This window comes from Salvelinus namaycush, chromosome 4 (assembly GCF_016432855.1).
Source record: "Salvelinus namaycush isolate Seneca chromosome 4, SaNama_1.0, whole genome shotgun sequence".
NCBI lineage: Eukaryota > Metazoa > Chordata > Actinopteri > Salmoniformes > Salmonidae > Salvelinus > Salvelinus namaycush.
This window is the reverse complement of record NC_052310.1, coordinates 54,813,035-54,836,170: the sequence shown is the minus strand read 5'-3', so window position 1 is coordinate 54,836,170 and position 23,136 is coordinate 54,813,035. Positions and strand designations below refer to the sequence as shown.

General features: G+C 42.7%; 1 protein-coding gene across 1 annotated transcript in view; it reads left to right on the top strand.

Moving 5' to 3' along the window:
* hhat (hedgehog acyltransferase) overlaps window positions 1-23,136 on the top strand; it is a 133,032-nt gene that overhangs the window by 29,417 nt on the left and 80,479 nt on the right. The window contains exon 8 of the mRNA XM_038992012.1: window positions 11,201-11,351. Coding sequence (XP_038847940.1) covers window positions 11,201-11,351 — 151 coding nt within the window. The remainder of the gene's footprint in view (window positions 1-11,200; window positions 11,352-23,136) is intronic.

Genomic DNA, 23,136 nt, shown 5'->3' with positions numbered 1-23,136 from the left:
GCTAGCTAGCAACTTACCTTGGCTCCTTGCTGCACTCACGTAACAGGTGAGTCTGCCTGCCACGCAGAGTCTGCCTGCCTGCCACGCAGTTTCGTCGTGGAATGCAATGTATTTGATTACCAATTGTTATGAAAACTTGAAATCAGCCCTAATTAATCAGCCATGCCTAGTAGATTAATTAATCGGTCGACCTCTAGTAGATTACCCTCTTGGCGACGGATCCGGACTGTCGTCCACGACATCTCCGTCTTTTCCTCCTGTGAATGATGAGGATGAAGGCCTTGTCGGGTGTCTGGAGTAAATCATTCCAGTCCGACTCGTTGAAGAATTCCTCCAATGCGGGTTGAGTAATCGCTGCCCTGATGTCAAGAAGCTTTTTTCGGTCATAAGACATGGTGGCAGAAACAGTATGTACAAAATAACGAGAGAAAAAACATGCACAATTGGTTACGGGATCGTAAAATGTCCATCTCCTTCGGTGCCATTATTATTGATTTTGACATGTGTCTGTTATTTGAACTCTGAAGAATTTATTTTGGGGTCAATTTCTGAGGCTGGTAACTCTAATGAACTTATCATCTGCAGCAGAGGTAACTCTGGGTCTTCCTTTCCTGTGGTGGTCCTCATGAGATCCAGTTTCATCAAAGCGCTTGATGGGTTTTTGTGGCTGCACTTGAAGAAACTTTCAAACTTCTTGACATTTTTCAGATTGACTGACCTTCATGTCTTAAAGTAATGATGGACTGTTGTTTCTCTTTGCTTATTTGAGCTGTTCTTGCCATAATATGGTCTTGGTCTTTTACCAAATAGGGTTATTTTCTATATACCACCCCTACCTTGTCACGACACAACTGATTTGACTCAAAAGAAGGAAAGAAATTCCACAAATTAACTTTTAACAAGGCACACTTGTTAATTGAAATGCATTCCAGGTGACTACCTCATGAAGCTGGTTGAGAGAATGCCAGGAGTGTGCAAAGCTGTCATCACGGCAAAGTGTGGCTACTTTGAACAATCTCAAATAACATTTTTATTTAAGACCTTTTTGGTTACTATATGATTCCATTTGAGTTATTTGATGTTTTCAATTCTACAATGTAGAAAATAGTAAAAAATAAAGTTAAACCCTGGAATAAGTAGGTGTCCAAACTTTTGATTGGTACTATATATTTTACATTCCCTTTCTCTTTTGTGTCTGCTCATTCTCTTCCTCTATTTTCCCTGTTCTTTCTCCTGTCCCTCCCATGAGCGACCATTTTTTGTTTCAATCATGGAAGCCTCAAGCTACAAAGCGTTTATAAGTACCCATTTATGTTCTCATTGTGAGGCTATTTATTATTTCCATACTGTTTATAACACCTTTGTGAAAGGCATTTTCAAGCAGATTTAAGGTTGAGATAAGAGCGGAATTCCTTGTAAATTATTTATTGATGTGAATGGGACACTTGCTGGAAATTGAATTAACAGGTGGTTTTCAAGTCTAAATACTGTCCCATATAAATAAATTATACATGCTCCATGTTCAATTGAAATAACCAATGGAACCAGTCCGCAAAACTGTTATTTTCAAATAGGGCAAAATTTTATTTTTCCTGACATGTTAACCCCAATGCCAATCCACCATAACACAGAAATTATGTTTCCACTGTTCAGGAAATATGTAGGCCTATAGTACCAGTTGATATTAAATGAAACGTTGCTGCCCTGCCTGCCTGTGGGGAAAACAACCTGTGGTTAGCTAGGCTACCCCATTGGCTCACAGCAAAGACTTCACCTTCTTCAAATGTAATTTTCTTGTCCGCTTGTTTTATTTTTTTATTTTTTATTTCACCTTTATTTAACCAGGTAGGCAAGTTGAGAACAAGTTCTCATTTACAATTGCGACCTGGCCAAGATAAAGCAAAACAGTTCGACACATACAACACAGTTACACATGGAGTAAAACAAACATACAGTCAATAATACAGTAGAAAAATAAGTCTATATACAATGTGAGCAAATGAGGTGAGATAAGGGAGGTAAAGGCAAAAAAAGGCCATGGTGGCGAGGTAAATACAATATAGCAAGTAAAACACTGGAATGGTAGATTTGCAGTGGAAGAATGTGCAAAGTAGAAATAGAAATAATGGGGTGCAAAGGAGCAAAATAAATAAATACAGTAGGGGAAGAGGTAGTTGTTTGGGCTAAATTATAGATGGGCTATGTACAGGTGCAGTAATCTGTGAGCTGCTTCGACAGCTGGTGCTTAAAGCTAGTGAGGGAGATAAGTGTTTCCAGTTTCAGAGATTTTTGTAGTTCGTTCCAGTCATTGGCAGCAGAGAACTGGAAGGAGAGGCGGCCAAAGGAGGAATTGGCTTTGGGGGTGACCAGAGAGATATACCTGCTGGAGCGCGTGCAACAGGTGGGTGCTGCTATGGTGACCAGCGAGCTGAGATAAGGGGGGACTTTACCTAGCAGGGTCTTGTAGATGACCTGGAGCCAGTGGGTTTGGCGACGAGTATGAAGCGAGGGCCAGCCGACGAGAGCGTACAGGTCGCAGTGGTGGGTAGTATATGGGGCTTTGGTGACAAAACGGATGGCACTGTGATAGACTGCATCTAATTTATTGAGTAAATTAGTTAATTACAAACTTAAGAAAAGTACAACATGGCTAAAGATGACATTTTTATTATTATTATTTTTAATATTGCACTTAGATTGTATCTTCCATCAATATTATTGTCTGCATCACTTCCGATCCCCTATATATATATATATATATATATATATATACACTACCGTTCAAAAGTTTGGGGTCACTTAGGAATGTCCTTGTTTTTGAAAGAAAAGCTAATTTCTTTATCCATTAATATAACATCAAATTGATCAGAAATACAGTGTAGACTTTGTTAATGTTGTAAATGACTATTGTAGCTGGAAACGTCTGATTTTTTTATGGAATATCTGCATAGTCGTACAAAGGCCCATTATCAGCAACTATTACTCCTGTTATCCAATGGCACGTTGTGTTAGTTAATCCAAGTTTATAATTTTAAAAGGCTAAATTGATCATTAGAAAACTATTTTGCAATTATGTTAGCACAGCTGAAAACTGTTGTTGCAAAGAAAAAGCCATATCTCAGGCTGGCAAATAAAAAGAAAAGATTAAGATGGGCAAAAGAACACAAACACTGGACAGAGGAACTCTGTCACCTCTTCACTGTTGGCATTGAGACTGGTGTTTTGCGGGTACTATTTAATGAAGCTACCAGTTACCACTTTCATTTAAGGACCACAAAATGGTGGTCTTTAATGCAGGGCCGACAGACCGCTTCCTTTTTCTCCCTTCCATTTTGCGCTTCCATTTTTGCGGTAATGCTGCAATTTGTTGGTAGTAATTTTGGGTAGAGCAGACATTTCAATATGTTTTAGTTAGCTGCATGTATGACAACTGCACCAGTCGTATTTATGATATAATTTATGAAGATTATACATTATACTCTTTTTATCAATTAGTATATTTGAGTTTAACTCCAATATTTGTTGTATTATTTGTTCTGTCTTTTCTGGTGGATTAAATTGAAATTGCAACCAACTTTCTTGTTTTAAAAATAGCAATATTTCTGAGATTTCCTTTTCAAATAACTGGAAGTGAGAGGTTGTAATCTGAATAAAGGGAATAATGCCATTCTTGAATATTTGCTAGAGAACCAGTTTGGATTTAAGTATAACTTTTGTATGACTGAAGCCTTTAGTGAGAGGTCTAATGCTTTAATATAAAATAATTTAGGACCTCTGAATTCATATTCATGATATAAATAGGCCTGTTTAATTTTGTCTGGCTTGCCGTTCCAAATAAATTGATTTTTTCTTTCTTATATAATTAAAAAACTGTTCGCTAGGTGTAGGCAAGACCATAAGCAAATAAGTCAACTGGGATATGACTAAAGAGTTAATCTGGGTGATTTTTTCCCCCCCACAAATAAAGATATTTACCTTTCCATGGTAGCGAGATCTTATCTATTTTTGCTAACTTTCTATTAACATTTATTGGAGTGAGATCATTTATTTATTTCGGGATAAGTATACCGAGTATATCCACATCACCATCAGATAATTTTATTGGTATACTACTACATAGTAAAATTAAAGTTGTATTTTTGTGATTCAATACGTAGTATAGTACACTTATCATCATTTGGTTGTAATCTAGAGAGGTTAGAAAAATAATATAGATCCTCTGAGGCTGTGGAGGGATCCTAGTTGTGGATTTTAAAGAACATGAATCATCAGCGTACAATGACACCGTTGTTTTTAAGCCCTGTATTTCTAATCCCTTAATATTATTGTTGGATCTGATTTTAATAGCTAACATTTCGATGGCCATAATAAAAAGATATGCCGATAGTGGACAACCTTGTTTTACTCCTCTTGACAGACTTAAAACTTTCTGAGAAGTAGCCATTTTTCACCATTTTACACCTAGGATTACTATACATGATTTTAACCCATTTTATAAGAGATTCTCCTAAATTTAAATTTTCCAGGCATTTATATATGAACTTCAGTCGTACTTTATCAAAAGCCTTTTCAAAGTCAGCTATGAATAGCAGGCATGGTTTTCAAGATTTTTCATATTGTTTTCAGTTCTTGCCTTATATTATCTCCAATGTATCGTCCATGTAAAAAAAAAATTCTCCCCATATTCCATCCAGTTTGCTTTATTATTATAATATATTACTTAATATTTGTTGAATAAGTTTGTCCATTTCTTTTAGTTTTTCCTCTAACTTATTCTATGGTACAGTTTTTATTGCTATCTTCAGGATCTGTTCTGTTCGACCTTCTATTTCCTTTGTTAGTATGGACTCCTTTGACCTAAATTGCTTTTGTTTTAGAGCTGAGTACTGAATTGCATGGCCTCTAAAGGCACATTTAAAAGTGTCCTATACAGTAAGCGGATTTGCTGTACCTATGTTATGTCTGAAAAATTCAGTTATAAATTCCTCTGTCCTAGTTGAAAACAAGTTATCATCCAATAGGCTTTGATTCAATTTCCAATATCCTCAACCACGTGGAAATTCAGTAAGAGTAATGTATATGCCAATTATCTGATAGTTCGACCGCATTCTATCCCCTATCAACACTTTTCACTTTTGGTGCCAATGAGAATGACATAAAGTAGCCAAGACGACTAGCTTGATTGAGCATCCTCCATGTATATCTCACTACTGTAGGTGAGGATATTTAAGCCTCCATATATCCACTAGTTCCAATATATCCATGACATTCATGATTTCCTTAAGAGCATGAGGGTGATAGTTTGTAGTGTGATTTCCTTTACGGTCAATTGAGGTATTTAAAACAGTATTATAATCTCCCACCATAATAATAGCGTCTTGTATTGGTTGTAGGGTTGATCATTTATTATATACACTGCTCAAAAAAATAAAGGGAACACTAAAATAACCCATCCTAGATCTGAATGAATGAAATATTCTTATTAAATACTTTTTTCTTTACATAGTTGAATGTGCTGACAACAAAATCACACAAAAATTATCAATGGAAATCAAATTTATCAACCCATGGAGGTCTGGATTTGGAGTCACACTCAAAATTAAAGTGGAAAACCACACTACAGGCTGATCCAACTTTGATGTAATGTCCTTAAAACAAGTCAAAATGAGGCTCAGTAGTGTGTGTGGCCTCCACGTGCCTGTATGACCTCCCTACAACGCCTGGGCATGCTCCTGATGAGGTGGCGGATGGTCTCCTGAGGGATCTCCTCCCAGACCTGGACTAAAGCATCCGCCAACTTCTGGACAGTCTGTGGTGCAACGTGGCGTTGGTGGATGGAGCAAGACATGATGTCCCAGATGTGCTCAATTGGATTCAGGTCTGGGGAACGGGCGGGCCAGTCCATAGCATCAATGCCTTCCTCTTGCAGGAACTGCTGACACACTCCAGCCACATGAGGTCTAGCATTGTCTTGCATTAGGAGGAACCCAGGGCCAACCGCACCAGCATATGGTCTCACAAGGGGTCTGAGGATCTCATCTCGGTACCTAATGGCAGTCAGGCTACCTCTAGCGAGCACATGGAGGGCTGTGCGGCCCCCCAAAGAAATGCCACCCCACACCATGACTGACCCACCGCCAAACCGGTCATGCTGGAGGATGTTGCAGGCAGCAGAACGTTCTCCACAGCGTCTCCAGACTCTGTCACGTCTGTCACGTGCTCAGTCTGAACCTGCTTTCATCTGTGAAGAGCACAGGGCGCCAGTGGCGAATTTGCCAATCTTGGTGTTCTCTGGCAAATGCCAAACGTCCTGCACGGTGTTGGGCTGTAAGCACAACCCCCACCTGTGGACGTCGGGCCCTCATACCACCCTCATGGAGTCTGTTTCTGACCGTTTGAGCAGACACATGCACATTTGTGGCCTGCTGGAGGTCATTTTGCAGGGCTCTGGCAGTGCTCCTCCTTGCACAAAGGCGGAGGTAGCGGTCCTGCTGCTGGGTTGTTGCCCTCCTACGGCCTCCTCCACGTCTCCTGATGTACTGGCCTGTCTCCTGGTAGCGCCTCCATGCTCTGGACACTACGCTGACAGACACAGCAAACCTTCTTGCCACAGCTCGCATTGATGTGCCATCCTGGATGAGCTGCACTACCTGAGCCACTTGTGTGGGTTGTAGACTCTGTCTCATGCTACCACTAGAGTGAAAGCACCGCCAGCATTCAAAAGTGACCAAAACATCAGCCAGGAAGCATAGGAACTGAGAAGTGGTCTGTGGTCACCACCTGCAGAACCACTCCTTTATTGGGGGTGTCTTGCTAAATGCCTATAATTTCCACCTGTTGTCTATTCCATTTGCACAACAGCATGTGAAATTTATTGTCAATCAGTGTTTCTTCCTAAGTGGACAGTTTGATTTCACAGAAGTGTGATTGACTTGGAGTTACATTGTGTTGTTTAAGTGTTCCCTTTATTTTTTTGAGCAGTGTATATTTTCAAAGAAGCGTGGATCATCATTATTTGGTACGTAAAGGTTAATGAGCCATATCTGTTATGGTCCAATAACATATTTAAAATCATCCATCTACCTTGCGGATCTGTTTGGACAATTTGCACATTCGGATCAAAATTACTGTTAATTAATATCACCCCTTTTGAGTTTCTTTGCCAATGGGAGAAGTATATCCCCCCCCCCCCCCCAATTGTTGAATGAGTTTCCTGTAAACAATATATATTATATTCCTAAAGATTACTTTTTAACATTGCCTGCTCCTGGACATTCTCACTACTTAGAAAAATGTAAAATTGTAGGGATTCCCTCATGCCCCTTTTCATGACGGTGCTAGCAGCCACGTGATTGTAGCTACCGACCGGAACATTAAGCTAGCCAACAACACCAACAAACGGACTATACAGCTACAAGTAGTGAATGGAGTAACAAACAAACTATACTAAACAAGTGAAATGTCTTACCTGTGATGAAATGTTTTCCACACGCATACAAGTCACATAATAAGCTGTATGGATTCAATCTGTGTGCAATAATAGTGTTGAACATGATTTTTGAATGACTACCTGATCTCTCTACCCCACATACAATTATCTGTAAGGTCCGTCAGTCGAGCAGTGAATTTCAAATCAAATCAAATTTTATTTGTCACATACACATGGTTAGCAGATGTTAATGCGAGTGTAGCGAAATGCTTGTGCTTCTAGTTCCGACAATGCAGTAATAACCAACAAGTAATCTAACCTAACAATTCCACAACTACTACCTTATACACACAAGTGTAAAGGGATAAAGAATATGTACATAAAGATATATGAATGAGTGATGGTACAGAACGGCATAGGCAAGATGCAGTAGATGGTATAGAGTACAGTATATACATATGAGATGAGTAATGTAGGGTATGTAAACATAAAGTGGCATAGTTTAAAGTGGCTAGTGATACATGTATTACATAAAGATGGCAAGATGCAGTAGATGATATAGAGTACAGTATATACATATACATATGAGATGAGTAATGTAGGGTATGTAAACATTATATTAAGTGGCATTGTTTAAAGTGGCCAGTGATACATTTTTACATAATTTCCATCAATTCCCATTATTAAAGTGGCTGGAGTTGAGTCAGTATGTTGGCAGCAGCCACTCAATATTAGTGATGTCTGTTTAACAGTCTGATGGCCTTGAGATAGAAGCTGTTTTTCAGTCTCTCGGTCCCTGCTTTGATGCACCTGTACTGACCTCGCCTTCTGGATGATAGCGGGGTGAACAGGCAGTGGCTTGGGTGGTTGTTGTCCTTGATGATCTTTATGGCCTTCCTGTGACATCGGGTGGTGTAGGTGTCCTGGAGGGCAGGTAGTTTGCCCCCGGTGATGCGTTGTGCAGACCTCACTACCCTCTGGAGAGCCTTACGGTTGTGGGCGGAGCAGTTGCCGTACCAGGCGGTGATACAGCCCGACAGGATGCTCTCGACTTCTTCACAACGCTGTCTGTGTGGGTGGACCAATTCAGTTTGTCCGTGATGTGTACACCGAGGAACTTAAAACTTTCCACCTTCTCCACTACTGTCCCGTCGATGTGGATAGGGGGGTGCTCCCTCTGCTGTTTCCTGAAGTCCACAATCATCTCCTTTGTTTTGTTGAGTGTGAGGTTATTTTCCTGACACCACACTCCGAGGGCCCTCACCTCCTCCCTGTAGGCCGTCTCGTCGTTGTTGGTAATCAAGCCTACCACTGTAGTGTCGTCCGCAAATTTGATGATTGAGTTGGAGGCGTGCATGGCCACGCAGTCGTGGGTGAACAGGGAGTACAAGAGAGGGCTCAGAACGCACCCTTGTGGGGCCCCAGTGTTGAGGATCAGCGGGGTGGAGATGTTGTTACCTACCCTCACCACCTGGGGGCGCCCCGTCAGGAAGTCCAGGACCCAGTTGCACAGGGCGGGGTCGAGACCCAGGGTCTCGAGCTTGATGACGAGTTTGGACAGATTCAACCACAAAGACCAGGGAGGTTTTCCAGTGCCTCGCAAAAAAAGGCAGCTATTGATAGATGGGTAAAAAAAGCAGACATTGAAAATACCTTTGAGGACGATATTAATTACACTTTGGATGGTGTATCAATTCAAACAGTCACTACATACATACAGGCGTCCTTCCTAACTCGGTTGCTGGAGAGAAGTAAACCGCTCAGAGATTTCACCATGAGGCCATTACAAACTGTGTAATGGCTGTGATAGGAGAAAACATTGTAGTTACTTCACAATACAAACATAAATGACAGAGAGAAAAGAAGGAAGCTTGTACACAATAACAATATTCTAGAACAAGCATGTTTGCAATAAGGCACAAAAGTAAAACTGCAAAAAACGTGTCCAAGCAATTAACTTTTTGTCCTGAATACAAAGTGTTATGTTTGGGGCAAATCCAATACAACGCATTACTGAGTACCACTTCATAATTTCTTGCATGGTTGTGGCTGCATCATGTTATGGGTATGCTTGTAATCGTTAAGGACTGGGGAGTTTTTCAGGATAAAAATTAACTGAATGAAGCTAAGCACATGCAAAATCCTAGAGGAAAGCTTGATTCAGTCTGCATTCCACCAGGCACTGGCAGATAAATTCCCCTTGCAGCAGGACAATAACCTAAAACACTATGCCAAATCTACATTGGAGTAGCTTACCAAGAAGACCGTGAATGTTTCTGAGTGGCCGAGTTATAGTTTTCACTTAAATCTGCTAGAAAGTCCATGGAAAGATCTGAAAATGGTTGTCTAGCAATGATCAACAACCAATTTTACAGAGCTTGAAGAATTTTGAAAAGAATAATGGGCAAATGTTGCACAATCCAGGTGTGGAAAGCTCTTAGAGACTTACCCAGAAAGACACAGTTGTAATCGCTGCCAAAAGTGATTCTAACATGTATTTACTCAGGGGGTTGAATACTGATCTAATCAAGATATATTAGTGTTTTATTGTTCATTCATGTTTTACAAATGTTAGAATTTTACTTCCACTTTGACAGAGTATTTTGTGTATATCGTTGACAAAAAATGACAATTAAATCTATTTGAATCCCACTTTGTAACACAACAAAATGTGGAAAAAGCCAAGGGGTGTGACTACTTTAAGGCACTGTATATATTGCCCACAGTTTGGGAACCACTGCCCGAGAGGCACCAATTCATCCAACTTTAGAGAGCCTTATGAAATATGAATATGCACAGATCTCTTTCTCGTCACCATCATCAGTTGTAGGGTCTCTGTACTGAAACTGTAACTCATCTTGCCATAATATGTAGACCTGTACTGTAACATTCCACCCACATCTCTTTGGCTGCGTTCCAATAGTCTTATTTCACAGGGTTTGGGTTGATTTTGTTTCAACTAAACGTTATTTAGGATAATGTATTTCAATTGATGAATTTCTTTTTTATTCAGGGCACAAATGACTTTTGCATAAATCATTAATGGATGTCAGTAAGAGACTTGCATGGAAATTTGACTCTCAAATATTGCCTTTATTGAATACCAATTCACCAACATTTACTTGATTTATGATACTTGAGGTGTTAACTTAATGTACAGTACAATATGTCATATAAGCTGATCCTGGCAGTTAATGTGTATTTTAGTTTATTTCAATCAAACCTACATTGCAGTTTTTACACAGTAGAATATAAACATTACCTTTCTTCCAGTGGACTAGGAAAAAGGGCAGAATAAGACGTGTGCACAATTCAGAGTGGGAGATTGGAAAGGTAAGGGCGCAGATTGCAAGTAGTTAGAATACCACCTTGGGGCAGTAGATACTATAAACAAGGCTTCATCTCGCTCCCTCCTTACCTATATATCTGTCTCTACCTCCCTCAGGCAGGCTGGCCCTGGCGTTAATCCAGTTGTTCTATGTACTGTATATACTAAGTACATAGTGCTGTCACTATACAGTATGTGCTAAAGCAGGGTTTCCCAAACTCGGTCCTGGGGACCCCAAGGGGTGTACGTTTTGGTTTTTGCCCTAGCACTACACAGCTGATTCAAATAATCAACTAATCATCAAGCTTTGATCATTTAAATCAGCAGTGGAGTATTAGGGCAAAAAACAAAACGTGAGGTCCCAAGGGCCGAGTTTGGCAAACACTGTGCTAAGGCTTCATCCCTCTCCTACCCATTTCTCTCTCTTGCTCTACCTCCCTCAGGTGGGCTGGCCCTGGCATTAGTCCAGTTCTTCTATGTGAAGTACCTGGTTCTGTTTGGTGTTCCGTCTCTGCTAGCTGGAATGGATGGGCTGGCCCCCCCGAAGCTACCACGCTGTGTCAGCATTATGCACAGTTTCACAGGAATGTGGAGGTGAGGCTGGAACACACACACACACACACACACACACACACACACACACACACACACACACACACACACACACACACACACACACACACACACACACACACACACACACACACAGGCGCACTGTCGCACACAATCTATTTTAAGTCAGATCATTGCTGCTCTTGAGATGAGGCTGTAGTAGGATCTTCATTTAAGACTGTTTGCTACAGCAGGAAAATAATCTGCAATAGGAAATGTGAATTATTTTGTGGATTTTATAATTAATGGACATTTTTGTAGGGGTTGATTTAAAAAAAACTTTTGGAAGGGAAAATCAAGTCTTAAATTTCAGTGGAAATTACAAACTTCAGAAGCCTTTTTAAAACCTCAAATACACTATAAGTTTAAAATGTCCCGCATTGCAAGAAAGTTCTCCAGCAACAGAGTGATCAAATTAAGATCCTACATTTGTATACAACCAGTGCCTTTTTATCTTGGCCTGCAACAGAACGAGCCAAGATTGTCAGTTTAAGGGTCTGTCTGTGTGTCTGTGTGCGCATGCTTGCGTGTGTGTTTTGAGATGCAGTTTTTACTGCGTCAGCAGGTAAGCTTGATATGGCTTGCTAGATCCATTGTAGGCATCAAACAAGCCAATCCGTCTCATTTGATTACAAAGCTGATGTAAGTGCTGTGCCAAACTTTTACTACAGTATGTCAACCAAATTAAAGTCTTGGGAATTTCATCTGAATAGAACACACAATGCTCATCAATGCATTTGACATATTACATAAGTCTTTAATAATGTGTAAAAATGCCATATTTGATGGCTGGGTCATGATGGCCTGGTTCATGTCCTATTTTTACTTTAGGCTGACAAAGACTGTGTAGGCTGAGTGGCTGACCTTGGGTTGTTGTTAAAAGGCTTTAATGGGAAGCATGTAGCAGGTCTTATATTGGCTTTCATGTCGAAACCATTGGTGTTCTCTTAGATTCAGTGATCTCTTACACTGGCGGGAGTTCTTGTTCGAGAAGTAATGGGGAAATGCTTCTGTTCTTTTATTAACTTGGTCTCAGGTGAGAAAGCTGTAAAAAAAATAATAAAAAAAAATCTTTATTAATATATGTATTAATAAAGAGTTTTTTTTTTTACAGCTTTTATTTGTCATAGATTGGCAAAAATGTCTAAACCTTTTGCTTCGTCAATATGTGGTATTGTGTGTAGATTAATGAGGGAAAAAACGATTTAATCCATTTTATAATAAGGCTGGAACGTAATAACATTTGGAGAAAGTCAAGGGGTCTGAATACTTTCCGAATGTACTGTATGTACACTACCGGTCAAAGGTTTTAGAACACCTACTCATTCAAGGGTTTTTCTTTTATGTTTACTATTTTCTACATATTCTGACATGCTGAGCACTTTTTGGCTGTTTTTCATTCACTCCTTAGGTCCTACTCATCCCAAACCATCTCAATTGGGTTGAGGTCGGTGGGATTGTGGAGGCCAAGTAATGATGCAGCACTCCATCACTCTCCTTCATGGTAAAATAGCCCTTACATAGCCTGAAGGTGTGTTGGGTCATTGTCCTGTTGAATAACATAATTATAGTCCAACTAAGCCCAAACCAGATGGGATGGCGTATCGCTTCAGAATGCTGTGGTAGCCATGCTGGTTAAGTGTGCCTTGAATTCGAAATAAATCACAGACCGTGTCACCAGCAAAGCACCCTCAAACCCCCACACCATCACACCACCTCCTCCATGCTTTACGGTGGGAAATACACATGCGGAGATCATCCCTTCACTCACGCCACGTCTCACAAAGACACGGCAGTTGGAACCAAAAATCTCCAATTTGGACTCCAGACCAAAGGACACATTTCCACCGGTCTAATGTCCATAGCTTGTATTTCTTGGCCCAAGCAAGTCTCATCTTCTTATTGGTGTCCTTTAGTAGTGGTTTCTTTGCAGCAATTTGACCATGAAGGCCTTATTTCACACCGTCTCCTCTGAACAGTTGATGTTGAGATATGTCTATTACTTTAACTCTGTGAAGGATTTATTGGGTCTGCAATTTCTGACACTGGTAACTCTAATGAACTTATCCTCTGCAGCAGAGCTAACTCTGGGTCTTCCATTCCTGTGGCGGACCTCATGAGAGCCAGTTTCATCATATTGTTTGATGGGTTTTGTGACTGCACTTGAAGAAACTTTCAAAGTTCTTGAAATGTTCCGTATTGACTGACCATGTCTTAAAGTAATGATGGACTGTTGTTTCTCTTTGCTTATTTTAGCTGTTCTTGCCATAATATGGACTTGGTCTTTTATCAAATAGGGCTATCTTCTTTTATACCCCCCCCCCCCCCCCCAACTTGTCACAACACAACTGATTTGGCTCAAACGCGTTAAGAAGGAAAGAAATTCCACAAATTCACTTTTAACAAAGCACACCTGTTAATTGCAATGCATTCCAGGTGACTACCTTATGAAGCTGGTTGTGAGAATGCCGAGAGTTTGCAAAGCTGTCATCAAGGCAAAGGGTGGCTATTTTGAACAGTCTCAAATATGAAATGTATTTAGATTTGTTTAAGACTTTTTTGGTTATTACTTGATTCCATATGTGTTATTTCATAGTTTTGATGTCTTCCCTATTATTCTACAATATAGAAAATAGTACAAATAAAAATAAAAAAAACATTAAATGACCGGTAGTGTATATGAGACAGTTTTGTCGTTACTCAAAAGACCGTTGATTGGGACCTAAATCACCTTACCCTAAGCACCATGTGAACCCCAAGCATGTGTAGTATTACAACAGCTAATACTGGTGTTGTCGTCATTAGGTTCTGTACTTTTTCCAGGCCAGGTCACTTGGTAAGAACAAACTGTCTCTACACATATAGGGCACACCAAGAACTCACATTTGATCAACTCGCTGCAACAAGATCACTCTCACTGTAGGATGCTTAGGGTTTCTAATGTAATGTGTTTTGGATTACAACGTCCATTTCTTTATTACAGTTTTCTTATCTGAGAGCAAGGTTGTAAAACAAAGTAAGTGTTTCCTTCAACTTTGTTATAAGCAGCAGTGCTCATAACATACTACAATACACCTCACAGCGATGGAACACAGTAGTGATGGGGGGGGGAAATCAATAGTTACGTATCCGGATATTATTTCTGATGATATATTGTATCGTTTGACAATCTCTATTATTTTTGCGCTAGTTGGCTGTACCTGCACCAAAACTCCAGTATTTTTCCTTCATAGCTTGTTCTCCATCTTCTTTTTAAATAGGTAGCCAATTTGTTTTAATAAGCAGTTTTATTTCCATGCCTGATCAAAACTTCTCATTGCTCTCTTGCAGACATATGGTGAGCAATATGTTTAGAACATTGAATCGCAATAAAATCACAGTATCAAATCACAATACATATAGAATCGTGAGAATTGCAATACATAACGTATCCGCGCCTAAGTGTCGTGATAATGTCGTATCATAAGGTCCCTGGCAATTCCCAGCCTTAGAAGACAGCTGGGTTACAACTTATTAAAATACCCCTCGGTGGAAAACCATCTCTCAAACCCTCTTTCTTACCCTGGGGCATAGACACAAGCTTTACAACTCTCCAGCCCCAGCAGACACTTGACTGCCCATCAACACCTTTGACTCTGCCTACCTGCATCTCCTGAGGGCGCCTGTCCAATAGGCAGGTGGGCCCGGACAAGTAGAAAAGCACAATCCAGACCAATCCGGGCTCAGTTTTCAGCAAGCAGTGGCAGATCAAGGAGCTCTCCCATAAATCTCTGCCCTCCACGCCAACAGCTGGGCCACACCCCATGGATCTTCCTTCTGTCTGGTTCTACTGTAAGCTATCTGATAGCCATTTCTGCCATAGGCCTTAAGATGACCACTGGCCAGTGTTGTCATTGTTATGCAGCCTAAGATGGCCACCCCCATGGCCTTATGCAACATGGCTTCTGTTTACATATTACCATTATTAGCCACATAGCATGCTAACTTGCTACCGCTAATGGTTCTGGTTATATTATTGCTATGTTAGCCCATGGCCTTTGGCCTGCTTGCCTGCTAAGTTATTACCTACGCTAGTTGGCCTTGTATATATTGTGCGCAATGTTTATTATATTAGCCCATTGCTAACACCTTATAGCTACTATTGTATACACTATATTGGTATACTGTGTGCTGCGTTTGCTATAATAGCCATAATACCATTAGACTCATTAACATTAGTTGCCCTGTGTATATATTGTGTTAAGCCTAATAGGATGCTATGCTGATACCTGATGTATGCTTTGCCATGTTTTTTGCTGCTATTCCATTTTGTTGGTCACATACACATGGTTAGCAGATGTTATTGCGAGTGTAGCGAAATGCTTGTGCTTCTAGTTCCGACAGTGCAGCAATATTTAACAAGTAATCTAACAATTCCACAACAACTACCTAATACGCACAAATCTAAGTAAAGGGATGGAATAAGAATATGTACATATAAATATATGGATGAGCAATGACTGAGTGGCATAGATGCAACAGATGGTATAAAATACAGTATTTATAAATGGGATGAGTAATGCAAGATATGTAAACATTATTGAAGTGACTAGTGATCCATTTATTAAAGTGGCCAATGATTTCAAGTCTGTATGTAGGCAGCAGCCTCTGTGTTAGTGATGGCTGTTTAGCAGTCTGATGGCCTTGAGATGGAAGATGTTTTTTAGTCTCTCGGTCCCAGCTTTGATGCACCTGTATTGACCTCGCCTTCTAGATGGTAGCGGGGTGAACAGGCAGTGGCTCGGGTGGTTGTTGTCCTTGATGATCTTTTTGGCCTTCCTGTGACATCAGGTGCTGTAGGTGTCCTGGAGGGCAGGTAGTGTTCCCCCGGTGATGCGTTGTGTAGACCGCACCACCCTCTGGAGAGCCCTGCGGTTGTGGGTGGTGCAGTTGCCGTATCAGACGGTGATACAGCCCGACAGGATGCTCTCAACTGTGCATCTGTAAAAGTTTGTGAGTTTTAGGTGACAAGCTAAATTTCTTCAGCCTCCTGAAGTTGAAGAGGCGCTGTTGCACCTTCACCACACTGTCTGTGTGGGTGGACCATTTCAGTTTGTCCATGATGTGTACGCCAAGGAACTTAACTTTCTACCTTCTCCACTGCTGTCCCTTCGATGTCGATAGGGGGGTGTTCCCTGCTGTTTCCTGAAGTCCACGATCATCTCCTTTGTTTTGTTGACGTTGAGTGAGAGGTTGTTTTTCCTGACACCACACGCCATGTGCCCGCACTTTCTCCCTGTAGGCTGTGTCGTTGTTGTTGGTGATCAACCCTACTATGGTTGTGTCGTCTGCAAACTTGATGATCGAGTTGGAGGCATGCATGGCTACGCAGTCATTGGTGAACAAGGAGTACAGGAGGGGGCTGAGCACGCACCCTTGTGGGGCCCCAGTGTTGAGGATCAGTGAAGTGGAGATGTTATTTCCGACTTTCACCCCTTGTGGGTGGCCGTCAGGAAGTCCAGGACCGAATTGCACAGGGTGGGTTGAGACCCAGGGCCTCAAGCTTAATGATTAGCTTGGAGGGTACTATGGTGTTGAATGCTGAGCTGTAGTCAATGAACAGTATTCTTACATAGGTATTCCTCTTGTCTAGATGGGATAGGGCAGTGTGCAGGCGATTGCATCATCTGTGGACCTATTGGGGGCGGTAAGCAAATTGAATTAGGTCAAGGGTGACAGGTAAGGTGGAGGTGATACGATTCTTGAGTAGTCGCTCATTGCACTTCATGATGACAGAAGTGAGTCATTTTGTCATTTAGTTCGGTTACCTTTGCTTTCTTGGGTACAAGAAGAATGGTGGCCATCTTGAAGCATGTGGGGACAGCAGACTGGGATAGGGAGAGATGGAATATGTCCGTAAACACACCAGCCAGCTGGTCTGCTCATGCTCTGAGGACGCGGCTCGGGATGCCGTCTGGGCTGGCAGCCTTGCGAGGGTTAACACGTCGGCCACGGAGAAGGAGAGCCCATAGTTCTTGGTAGCGAGCCGCGTCGGTAGCACTGTATTATCCTCAAAGCGGGCAAAGAAGCATATAGTAATGGCTTATAGCTATGCTATTACTGCTAGCATGTGGGGACAGCAGACTGGGATAGGGAGAGATGGAATATGTCCGTAAACACACCAGCCAGCTGGTCTGCTCATGCTCTGAGGACGCGGCTCGGGATGCCGTCTGGGCTGGCAGCCTTGCGAGGGTTAACACGTCGGCCACGGAGAAGGAGAGCCCATAGTTCTTGGTAGCGAGCCGCGTCGGTAGCACTGTATTATCCTCAAAGCGGGCAAAGAAGCATATAGTAATGGCTTATAGCTATGCTATTACTGCTAGCATATACTACATAGATACTAGCCGTCACTGTTATTACTCTGAATCCACACTTCAAGATTGTTTTGATCACACGGACTGGGATATGTTCCGGGTAGCTTTTGAGATTAATATGGACGTGTACCAAGACGGTCACTGATTTTATCAAGAAGTGTACAGGAGATGTTGTACCCACTGTGACTATTATAACCTACCGTAACCAGAAACCATGGATAAATGGCAGCATTCGCGCAAAACTGAAAGCACGAACCACCGCATTTAACCATTGCAAGGTAACTGGGAATATGGCAGAATGCAAACAGTGTAATCGTTCCCTCCGCAAGGCAATCAAACAGGCAAAACGTCAATATAGAGACAAAGTGAAGTCGCAATTCAACGGCTCAGACACGAGACGTGAGTAAGACATTTAAACATGTTAACCCTCGCAAGACTGCCGGCCCAGACAGCATCCCAAGCCGCGTCCTCAGAGTATGCGCAGACCATCTGGCTGGTGTGTTTACAGACATATTCAATCTCTCCCTATCCAAGTCTGCTGTCCCCAAATGCTTCATGATGGCCACCATTGTTCCTGTACCCAAGAATGCAAAGGCAACTGAACTAAATGACAGTCGCCCCATAGCACTCACTTCTGTCATTATGAAGTGCTTTGAGAGACTAGTTAAGAATCATATCACCTCCACCTTACCTGTCACCCTAGACCCACATCAATTTGCTTACCGCCCCAATAGGTTCACAGACGATGCAATCGCCTGCACACTGCCCTATCCCATCTGGACAAGAGGAATACCTATGTAAGAATGCTGTTAATTGATTATAGCTCAACATTCAACACCATAGTACCCTCCAAGCTCATCATTAAGCTTGAGGCCCTGGGTCACAACCCCGCCCCGTGCAATTGGGTCCTGGACTTCCTGACTGGCTTTCCCCAGGTGGTGAAGGTAGGAAACAACATCTCCACTTCGCTGATCCTCAACACCGGGGCCCCACAAGGGTGCATGCTCAGCCCCCTCCTGTACTCCCTGTTCCCCCATGACTGTGTGGCCATGCACGCCTCCAACTCAATCATCAAGTTTGCAGACGACGCAACAGTAGTAGGCTTGATTACCAACAACGATGAGATAGCCTACAGGGAGGAGGTGAGGGCTCTCGGAGTGTGGTGTCAGGAAAACAACCTCTCACTCAACGTCAACAAAACAAAGGAGATGATCGTGGACTTCAGGAAACAGCATAGTGAGCACCCCCCTATCCACATCCATGGGACAGCAGTAGTGAAGGTGGAAAGTTTTCATTTCCTTGGCGTACATATCACTGACAAACTGAAATGGTCCACCCACACAGATGGTGTGGTGAAGAATGTACAACAGCACCTCTTCAACAGGAGGCTGAAGAAATTTGGCTTGTCACCTAAAACCCTCACACACTTTTACAGATGCACAATTGAGAGCATCCTGTTGGGCTGTATCACCGCCTGGTACAGCAACTGCACCACCCAGAACCGCAGGGCTCTCCAGAGGGTGGTGCGTTCTGCACAACGCATCACTGGGTTGTAAACTACCTGCCCTCCAGGATACCTACAGAACCCGATGTCACAGGAAGGCCAAAGAGATCATCAGGGACATCAACCACCCGAGCCACTGCCTGTTCACCCTGCTATCATCCATGAGGCGAGGTCAGTACATGTGCATCAAAGCTGGGACCGATAGACTGAAAAACAGCTTCTATCACAAGGTCATCAGACTGTTAAACAGCCGTCACTAGCATAAAGAGGCTGCTGCCTACATACAGACTTGAAATCATTGGCCACTTTAATAAATGGATCACTAGCCACTATAATAATTCCACTTTTTAATAATGTTTACATATCTTGCGTTACTCTTCTTATATGTATATACTGTATTCTATACTATCTATTGCATCTTAGCCTATGTCGCTCTGACATTGCTCATTCATATATTTATATATTGTTATTCCATTCCTTTACTTACATTTGTGTGTTATGAATTTGTTGTGGAATTGTTAGATATTACTTGTTAGATATTGTTGCACTGTCCGAACTAGAAGCACAATAATTTCGCTACACTTGCAATAACATCTGGTAACCATGTGTATGTGACCAATAACATTTTATTAAATACATTAACCTTTCGTTCCATTACAGAAACCACTTCTACTAGTCCCCTCTTGCTATGTTGGTGTGTGTGTGCAATAAAGTGTGTTTTGTACATCTGTCGTCTACTTGTCATTACCACGCCTTCTAATTGAGGCGCAGGGACGTTTGTACCTATATTTAACCGGCACCTCTTTCGGAGACCAACACTAATTGGTGGCGCTATTTCCATGGTCCTTCAAACCGGATAAGGAAGTATACTATGGCGAGATGATGAACTGACTCAGCTCTAGAGATGCCTGGCCTGCCTCAGTGGGAGAACTACCTCCACCAGCAAGAAGGACACGAACCGCCCCAACTCCTGCTGGACAGCGTGGCTTTATGGGCATCATGAGCACCTTGTCCCTCACCTCCCGCTCCATCCATGCTAATGAAGGGTTGGCATCATGGAGCGGCGAGCCTCTGTCCGAGTCTGGTGCCTTACAGCTACCAGACCCTGTTATATGGTGTTACAGTCCTCAAGTTCTAATGGAAGTTTGATTTACTTTATCTTGCCCCTCAGCTCCTGCCGTGCGCGTTTCTGATTCAGAACTGACAGATTTATTGGCACTTCCACTTCAGGTAAACACAGGCAAATTAAATGTACGTATAGTAGACACGAAAGGAGGGGATAAGGGGCTGGGGGAGAGGAGGGAGTTGCGATGCTCCTCCGTGAAAAATTAGCCCTTAAAGGATACTGATGGCTACAGGAAATGTAAGATTTGGCCGGTGGCTCGGCTCGGGTTCTGTGGTGTCTAACATGGTTTTGGCTGCTGGTGTTGACACTGACGCTGTCCTGCCCCCGGTCTTGGCACGGACTCCCATCCCAACAACATCTATCCAACTGTTCACTACTGAGCTCCGGTCACCTGAAATAGAAAGGGAATATTGGAGTCAGAAGGGATTTTTGTAATGTCATAGGATACTCGAGTCGGTGCATGTGCATGCATGCTTGTGCACGTTCCAATGTGTAATAGCTGACCAGGCTCCAAGATACTCTGCTGTCTGCCACAGGCACCAAGTGTGGTGTTAAGTTAAGTGAATGATTTGTCTAATATGTCTGCATTTAGTTGAGCAAGCTGCTGAATCTGAGCCATGAATTACCTTGGACAGGTTTATCTGGCAAGCCTCTCTTTCTGTTTGCTAAACAGATGGAGGTAATGATGGGGATTTGATGAGAGAGAGAGAGAGAGAGAGAGAGAGAGAGCAATGCAGCCTCCCTACAGTATGCCAGTCCCCTGATTGCCTATTAATTCACTGACACTGAAGACCGGTTGTGCTGACTCTTACCTTTGTTGTGCTCGTGCACACGCACACACTTGCTTGCACACGCCAGTGGTGTAATTAGGCCTGGGCTTGATCCAGCACCTATGTGAGTTTCCATAACCACACATCACTTGCGCTATGCAGTATATTTTTGTTTTACTGACACATTTTTATGACAAAAATAAACAATACAATATAATGCGCTAGGCAGTAGCAGGCACTGCAAGAAGCGCCTGGAGGGACACAGTGCCTGCTGGTCAAGATTTCACCATGCAGTGGACCGCTCACATCACGTGACCCCTCCCCCACAGATGTTCTTAATTTTTCTACACTCAATATACACTGCTCAAAAAAATAAAGGGAACACTTAAACAACACAATGTAACTCCAAGTCAATCACACTTCTGTGAAATCAAACTGTCCACTTAGGAAGCAACACTGATTGACAATAAATTTCACATGCTGTTGTGCAAATGGAATAGACAAAAGGTGGAAATTATAGGCAATTAGCAAGACACCCCCAATAAAGGAGTGATTCTGCAGGTGGTGACCACAGACCACTTCTCATTCCTATGCTTCCTGGCTGATGTTTTGGTCACTTTTGAATGCTGGCGGTGCTTTCACTCTAGTGGTAGCATTAGACGGAGTCTACAACCCACACAAGTGGCTCAGGTAGTGCAGCTCATCCAGGATGGCACATCAATGCGAGCTGTGGCAAGAAGGTTTGCTGTGTCTGTCAGCGTAGTAACCAGAGCATGGAGGCGCTACCAGGAGACAGGCCAGTACATCAGGAGACGTGGAGGAGGCCGTAGGAGGGCAACAACCCAGCAGCAGGACCGCTACCTCCGCCTTTGAGCAGGAGAAGCACTGCCAGAGCCCTGCAAAATGACCTCCAGCAGGCCACAAATGTGCATGTGTCAGCATATGGTCTCACAAGGGCTCTGAGGATCTCATCTCGGTACCTAATGGCAGTCAGGCTACCTCTGGCGAGCACATGGAGGGCTGTGCGGCCCCCCAAAGAAATGCCACCCCACACCATGACTGACCCACCGCCAAACCGGTCATGCTGGAGGATGTTGCAGGCAGCAGAACGTTCTCCACGGCGTCTCCAGACTCTTCCACGTCTGTCACATGTGCTCAGTGTGAACCTGCTTTCATCTGTGAAGAGCACAGGGCGCCAGTGGCGAATTTGCCAATCTTGGTGTTCTCTGGCAAATGCCAAACGTCCTGCACGGTGTTGGGCTGTAAGCACAACCCCCACCTGTGGACGTCGGGCCCTCATACCACCCTCATGGAGTCTGTTTCTGACCGTTTGAGCAGACACATGCACATTTGTGGCCTGCTGGAGGTCATTTTGCAGGGCTCTGGCAGTGCTCTTCCTGCTCAAAGGCGGAGGTAGCGGTCCTGCTGCTGGGTTGTTGCCCTCCTACGGCCTCCTCCACGTCTCCTGATGTACTGGCCTGTCTCCTGGTAGCGCCTCCATGCTCTGGTTACTACGCTGACAGACACAGCAAACCTTCTTGCCACAGCTCGCATTGATGTGCCATCCTGGATGAGCTGCACTACCTGAGCCACTTGTGTGGGTTGTAGACTCCGTCTCATGCTACCACTAGAGTGAGAGCACCGCCAGCATTCAAAAGTGACCAAAACATCAGCCAGGAAGCATAGGAACTGAGAAGTGGTCTGTGGTCACCACCTGCAGAATCACTCCTTTATTGGGGGTGTCTTGCTAATTGCCTATAATTTCCACCTTTTGTCTATTCCATTTGCACAACAGCATGTGAAATTTATTGTCAATCAGTGTTGCTTCCTAAGTGGACAGTTTTATTTCACAGAAGTGTGATTGACTTGGAGTTACATTGTGTTGTTTAAGTGTTCCCTTTATTTTTTTGAGCAGTGTATTTAACCCTGTTTTAAAATTAGCAATGTTCAGGTGGTAGAACTGACAAAATTAATCAGAGAGGTCTTATAACCTATTCCATTCTACTAGTAAACA